This window comes from Xiphophorus hellerii, chromosome 5, assembly GCF_003331165.1.
Source record: "Xiphophorus hellerii strain 12219 chromosome 5, Xiphophorus_hellerii-4.1, whole genome shotgun sequence".
NCBI lineage: Eukaryota > Metazoa > Chordata > Actinopteri > Cyprinodontiformes > Poeciliidae > Xiphophorus > Xiphophorus hellerii.
Genome location: NC_045676.1, coordinates 12,867,448 through 12,875,141, shown reverse-complemented (window position 1 = coordinate 12,875,141; position 7,694 = coordinate 12,867,448). Strand labels below are relative to the sequence as shown.

At 39.4% G+C, this 7,694-nt stretch overlaps 1 protein-coding gene across 1 annotated transcript in view; it reads right to left on the bottom strand.

Moving 5' to 3' along the window:
- Positions 1–742: 742 nt before the first annotated feature.
- Positions 743–7,694, bottom strand: part of pcdh7a (protocadherin 7a) — a 57,443-nt gene continuing 50,491 nt past the window's right edge. The window contains exon 6 of the mRNA XM_032562470.1: positions 743–5,448. Coding sequence (XP_032418361.1) covers positions 4,910–5,448 — 539 coding nt within the window. The 3' untranslated portion in view covers positions 743–4,909. The remainder of the gene's footprint in view (positions 5,449–7,694) is intronic.

Sequence of the window (7,694 nt, the reverse complement as noted above, 5' to 3'; positions counted from 1 at the left end):
TCATTAACTAATCATGTTGACATACCTTTGCCATATAGTGAACAGGGCACTAAATAAGCCCAGTTGAACTAATTTAGATATTGAGCTAACATTTATATATTTTGTTCCTTGAACGTTCAAACTAACGAGCTCAACTCAGCTTAGAACCCGCGAGAGAGCAAAACCACAAATGCTTTTAAATAAACGTAAATAAAATTAGGCAGAAAAGATGTAAAGATCAACCGATCATCCGAAAAGGAATTTCCAATGCTCCTAAAAGATTAGATAATTGTTCGCTGAATTAATAAAAAAAAACTAGGCCATCCAATGAGTTCTACCTTCAATTTCTAGAATTGAGGGAAGCGCTTGCATACTAAGATTTAGTAATGTTATTGGGTTACACCCGCATTGGATCTGTAGCACATGTAAGATGAAATTTTCCAATATGTCTAAAAGATCTATTGCAGTATGCCATTTCTGTTGATCAAATTGTGTACACCGTAATGTGAGATGAATAATAAGGTGATATTGAAGCCCCGTTTCCTTTAGGCACGGTCTTCCAACATCACTGAAACAAAAGGCGGATATGCCTGACTTTTTTTTTTGCATCTTATTTGAGACTCCAGTCTAAGTCAGTGACTCAAGATCTGATTTGTCTTGAAGCAACTCTCTCATTGTATTCATTAAAATTCAAAACTGATTGACTGACAGCATCTAAGAAATAAAAGAAAGAAAAAAAAGAGTAAAAGAGCTGTAAGCCAAATGAGTGTTTGAAATTTTTAATGCGAAAGTCAAACTTGTACATGATTCATCTTCATTACCAAACCATTAATTTGCTCCTCCTCCTCCTCTTCTTCTTCTTAATCATCATAGCAAATGCAATTAGTTCATTATGTACTTACAGGAAGGGAGCAGTCAAAAAAAGCAAAAAATGAGACAGTCCCCTAAGATGAGAAAACAATGAAAAAGAAAAGAAAAACAGTTTTTCATCTGATTTTTTTTCTTTTTCTTGAGTGCAGATTTGAACGTTAAGCATGCCATCTTCTCTTAGGGGTTTCCAGACAGTCTTTCTACAGTGTAGGTTTTCTGTACAAGGCGAGGATAAAACAGCAAGAGAAGACAAGATAAAAGAGTTTTTATAAAAGTCTTTGCTTGTGGATGACAGATCTGAGTCCGCTCTGCTTTTCCTCTTTGTTTTCCAGTAGTCTAAAACATATTCAGGTTTAAACGTGCAGTATAAAAAAAAAAATGGACACACCCACACAGTTCCATATATACAGCAAGTTTTGTGAAATCCAGATCGGATGGGGTTTGAAAAGTATCATCATGTAACTGCCATAAAACAGTAGTCTGAAGACAAAAGCGCTTCTTAGACAACTCCTGTTTTTTTTTTTTTTCTTAAAAGGTATCCCGAGTGTTTTACTTTGCAGTGGGGACCCTCGTACACCTCGTTCCAGGAGTCCACTTTGCAACGTAAAGTCTCTACAAACAGAGTCTCCAAAGCTTTCACATTTTTATTTTGGTTCTTCTTTAGCGCAGTCCATCAAGAACAGAGCTCTTTAAATCAGCAATACTGGAGGCGGGGGGGTGTTGGAGGTAATGAAGGCTGGGGATTAAATAGGTACGTCATTGGGCTCAAAACTCCAGATTGTGCACAGAGTAGTAAAGTCTGAAGTATGTACAATTTTACAAGGAGCTTAAGTAGAACATCTAAAATCCCTCTTAAAAAGGTAAGATGTCTTTGCACACCTGAGTTTGCTGCTGTTCATTTTTTAATCTTGTCTCGTTGTCTAGTCTGATCCAAAACAACCAGATAAAAAAACATAGGAGACAGACTTACTGGCAGTTTCCACCAGAGTTACATTCGCCCATTCAGACATTAATGAGATCAGTGTAGATCGAGGGAGGAGAGGAGAGGAGAAAGGAAACTCATTAAGACCACAGGGACGACCTAACCCTATTATCCCTATCACGCCATGGAGCCACACACACACACACACACACACACGCACACCCCCACCCACACGCCGACACGCACACACACTCCGATGATGGGAATTAAGAAGCGTTGGCCTCGATCCACACCCACTCCTCTGTACTACGCAGCCGAGTGTGTCGGAGAGGCTGCCGCAGTAGATGACGGGTAGGCCGGGACATGAAGGAGTCTGTTATTGGCACAGCAGCATGGGCGTGTTCAGGTCAGAACTTCGCTCTCCTGCCGCACAACATGCTCATTCCACCCTCTGGCACACCCTTCCTCTCAACTCTGAAAACACTGAGAGAAAAGGCCCAAACAAATTTACCCAACTGAAGCTCAGTCCCTCCGTCCGCCATCATTATCTCCACTACCCCCTTTGTAAGCGCAGTCATTTAGCACAGATGTATTCAAACAGTCGTGCTGCCAAAAAAATAATAAGCACAAGCTTTTTCTTAAAAAAAAAAAGAAAAAGAAATATTTTCTGTCATGCAGTTTCTTTTGCTTTCCTTAATATACCTTACAGGAATTACAGAGACGTGGTTCTTTTACATGAGTCCTACTTACACTATGCGGAATATCTCTAACTCCAACGGTTTCTAAAGTTACTTTAAGAGTAGATGCCATTGGAATTCTCTTTAATCTTGGCTTGCGCATTAGTCAGAGAAAGAGAGAGATGGGTAATTATTTAAATACGTTTCATGTTTAAATACTGGCTGGAGAGGAGCAGGCAAAACACTACAGCTAGTTTGATGAGGCAAAGCATAAGAAAAGGAAAAAAGACGTGGAGGAAAGCACAAACACACATGAACTGAGCGTTTCACAAAATCTCAGTTTGTTTCTTTCGAATGATCTTGATTTGTGTAAGTTTGTGTCTCTTACATGATTTTACTGCATGGAAGTGAATGCAGGTTATTATAGACTTTACCTTAAAACTTTTCACCCTATGTGAGCTCTACAAATGCTCTGCATGAGCTCGAGAGTACATGCTAATGTGTGTACACTATGTGTTTGCAACTGCATGCTTGCATGTGTATATATATTCATATATAAATATGTGTGTGTATGTGTAGATGCAAAATGAAGTTGGCACCTATGTCTACTCTGAAACTACGGAGAGCAGCAGAAAGAGAACACTGCTGCTTGATCAAATGCACACATACAATATATACATACAGAGTGGGAGTGAAGGGAAAATCATAAACATACGTCTTCACACGTGGCAGAATACTCTGGCACTAGAAACACGCAATGAGAACCATGTACTGTGAGTAGTTACATTTGATCGCTGTATAAAAAAAGTCTTGTCTTGCTCTGATTTTCTGCTCACACTATAAGAATCTCAGGGGGCTGGTTGATACCCCTCACCTCTGTTATGATACATTTAGTTACAGTGCATAACAAACCTATTCATACTCACTGGACCTTTCCACATTTTATCACGTTACAACCTCAAACCTCAATAGGTTCTTTTAAGATCTTATGTTATAGACCAACCAAAAGTAATGCATAGGTGTGAATCAGAAGGAGAATAATATGTGGTTTTCAAAATGTTTTACATATAAAAATCTAAAACTGTCGCATTTGTAGAAACCATTATTCTAATGCCCCTAAATAAAATCTAGTGCAAACAATTGACTTCAAATGTCACCTTATTAGTCCGTCTGTGTGTTATTCACTGTTAGCAGAGTGTTCTGGTATTGATGTGAAAAAACGTTTTTGCAGATTCTCTATTGGATTTATGTCTAGACATTGACTGGCCTCAGTTCTTACTTAGAAGTACGGCAAAGGGCGAATTCATTCTTTTTCATCTGGAGAAACTTCAATTAGCTGAACTTAATTATCATTTTACTCAGATGTGGCAACAATAATAAAACTCCAGTTTTTCCCAGACTGCATAGGAATATGGTTTGGTCAAAACTATTAAATTGTAACTCTGATTGTCTGCTTAGATTTGTGGTTTTATACTTGAAAGTGAACCTCAGCACCAAACTCAAGTGTCCTCCAACCTATAACAGGTTTTCTTCCTGGATTTCACTCTATCAGCTCAACCCATTTTTATCAGCTACGGCCAGTTTCTCTGTTTCTGCTGAAGAAACGCATCCCACAGCATGATGCTTCCATAATGGTGTGTTCAGGAAGATGGAGTGTTTTAAAGTAGACCAAAACGTCTGATCAGATTTATATTTTTGAAATTGTATATCAATCCTTCTACTTTACATTTACCTGCTACTTAATAATGGATTATTGCAAAAAAAAAAATCCAATAAAATACATATAAGAATGGAGTTGTAACAGAACGGAGTAAAGATCAAGGAGTATGAACATTTTTGCAAGGCACTGTAAAGCATAGGAAAGTTTGATTACTTTGAATTAGATCAAGTCATTGCGAAAACACATTTTCTTCATGTCTATTTTTTTTTCCACAGGAGGAAACTTCAGTTGTCTCTTAGCTGGGTCAGACCAGATGAGTCCATTTCTGGCCTGATGAAGCCTTAGTTTGTGTAGATGCACCAGACTTTTAGAGTATCAGAGTTCACATAGGCTTCTTCACATATATACATATACGGTCAAAGGGTCAGGCATGCATTGGATTCAGTAAAAAAAAAACAAATAAACAGAAGAAAAGATTGTTTTCCTCCGCGTAGACACACACAGTCATTGCCTGTTAGGTAGCTTTCAGCAGTTATAAAAAAAGTGTTTTTGGAAAGAGTTCCCAGTCTGAGACCTGATCAATCACTTGCTTAAGTTTAAGTGCTGATAATTGTTAGTACGAGTCTTGAAGTTACAGTTTGATTTTAGCTTTTTGAAAGCATCCATTTGTCATTTTTCACATCTTCAAAGGCTGAGAAGACCAACCACACCGATGACTTGTCAGTGCAGCTTGGAACCTCTTTTAATTTTTTTAACACACAAATGTAGGAGTTTCATGAGGATTGCACCACCTACAGGCTGTTACAGATAGACTTCCCGGCGTGACAACGTGAGGCATGAGGTTGTCTTGTAGTCCCCTCCAGTCCGCGCCAGTGGTATGACCTCTGGTGGGTTTTGGCCCTCGCCTGCCTCCTCCTCAGGCTGGCGCCTCCCAAGGCCCGCACCGCTGAACGTGTCGTAGGATGCGGAAGTCATTTTGCGGTTAAGAAGATTCCGGTTGTGGTCGCCCATGTTTCTGTTGCGGTCTCCACGGCCCAGGGTGCCGAGGGGGTCCCCGTTGGCTAGGGGTAGCCTTTGACCTTCTCCTCCGACCACGACTCCAGGCTCTGAGCTCCCTGCGCTGCCGGCACTCTCGCTGTCGCTTTCACGGTCGTTGCCACGGAGATTGTTGTTGTCGTCACCTGGAGCAAAGGTAGAGAGGCGTGGAGGGTCGCTACCATGCCGCTGCCTTTGCCGTGGCGAAGGGCGGACAGGCATCCAGCATGTGTCAGAGTGGCCGAACTGATTGCAATCCCTGGTGCACTTTCCAGTTAGTGCTACGTCTGGAAGCTGTCTAGCATCTGGAAACAGGAAGTGGATAACAATGGGTAAAAAAAACCCATTAAATATTTCCCTTTGCTAACCCAAATTAACAAAACACGTTGACAACCAAATGGAAACTGCTGCAGAAAATGAGTTTACAACTGAAAAACAGATAAAAGAAAACAACTGATAAAAACAAAGAAAAAGATTAGACTGAGGCTATTAGGGAGGGGAGCCTGAAAGGAAGAAAATATGCTGTCTAAGCAGAATGCAAATTGCTGACTTCTGAGGAATGTTAAAAAAGGGAGAAAGCAGCTGCGATCAGCACTACATGAAAGGTGAAAGGTGAGGTCAGACAAAGCAACCATCAGAGCCTTGGGGAATGTAATTATCAGCTTTCTGAATGGTAAAATCTACACTTCTATACGTGTAATGTGAAGGTTACACATTTCAAATCCCACGTGAACCCACATCCTACATAAAAGATCAACGAGGACACTGGTGACTGGGAGCGGATTTTCTCAAAGGAAGGAAAGGTTGTGGATTTTTAAACCAGACATTTTTACAGCGGTCCTTCACACCCGTGTCAAAATGTGAAGTTTCTGTGGTGTAAAAAAATTAGCTCATGAGAGATCACTTCACCTTTTAATGTGACATCCAGTATAATCCTACTGAGTAATAGGGTGAAAGATGGAAAATTAAAAAAAAGGCATAAACCCTTAAACTAATTCTTAGTTTTATGCAACTGATCCAACTTTGACTTTATTCTTGATTTATCTGGAAGAAGGGTTGGAAAACATTTCTGCAAAATGAAATATACAGGTCTGACTACAGTTTTCTAAAATTGCGTCAAAGACTGTGTTAGCGTCTCAAGAAAAACATACTGAAATGTGTGGCCTACAATTTTAAAAGGCATTTTTGGTGGAAAAACACCATACTGACTCTGAAGTAAAGTGGGGACAGCATCATGATCTGGGCTTACTTTTCTGAAGTTTTTTATTAAGGTGGATAAAATCATGAGCAGTTCCAAATATGAGACAGGTTTAACCCCAAACCTTCAGTTGTGCTAGAAAGCAGAAGATGAAGAGGGATTTTATTTTTCATCATCACACCAAGTGAAAGCAAACATCCAAATCAACAAAAAAATATTTCAAAAATATGAGAAGAAAACTGTGAAGTCACCTTCAGAGGTCTGTGGACAACAGAGGTCCTCACAATCCCACTGATTTGGAGAATCGCAGCAACCAGGTTCTTGCAAGTATTTTATTTGACTTTTTTTTTCTTAAGAAGCAAGTTGGTTTCACAGGATGAGTCACACTGAAGGTGGAAAAAGGTTTCATTTTCTACACCAGGAATTTTTAAAGGGTGTGTACTTTTGAGACTCATTGTGTATAAAGAGGCTGAGTAACACGGACACAAAACTTCCTCATTTGGTATTCACGGCTGATTGTTGATTTTGAAGTGGTTTTTTGTTGTTTATTTGTCGCATAATTAAATAAAACACACTTGAAACTAAACATGAGATAGTGGGCATCCTTTTAGCCAGCCACTCTAGCTAAATAAGGCAGAATGGGCCATTCAGGAGAACGTTTGGGAATTAAAGTATAGGGTTTTAGTGACAATAAAAAAGAGGTGTTTTTTACATTAACAGGGGTATTATTAATTAAAATGAAAATATTTCAGAAACATTATTTTTTAAACCAATAAATTCTGATTATTATATAGGTTCTCAAGACTGCAGTGTGAATACACTTGCTAATTACGTGGCACTGTGGTTGTATTTCTATATATTCTCAGTTATATTTGGATGGTTCATCATTATGTAAGCAACAAAAGGTCTCCTAGCTTCCTCCCATCCGCTATATGCTATTGAGCTGCTGCGCTCACTAGAGAGAGTGCAGTCATTGCAACTTTAACTGTGTAGATTCAGCTGCACCTATATTTGGAGCGCTCCTATATATTTATCATTACGTAATGCAATCACGCAATCTGGTACTTCATTTTTGTGAGCCACTTTATTGGGTAAAACACAGCAGAGAGGTTAAATGTTGCAGCTAAAAGGGCTCCAGTGGCAAGAACGTGCTGGACAATACTTCATTTCACAGTAAAAGAGAAGTGCTGGTTAATCTGAGCGTATGTTTATCCCTGACAGAAAGAAACAGTTAAACAAAGCACTTATGGGTGATTTTAGCAATGGTTTACTAAATTGCACCACATAATACGGACACTGGCTGTCATTTTGTGGTAAGTAACAGCTGTTTTATATGGTTTGGCTGAAAATGTG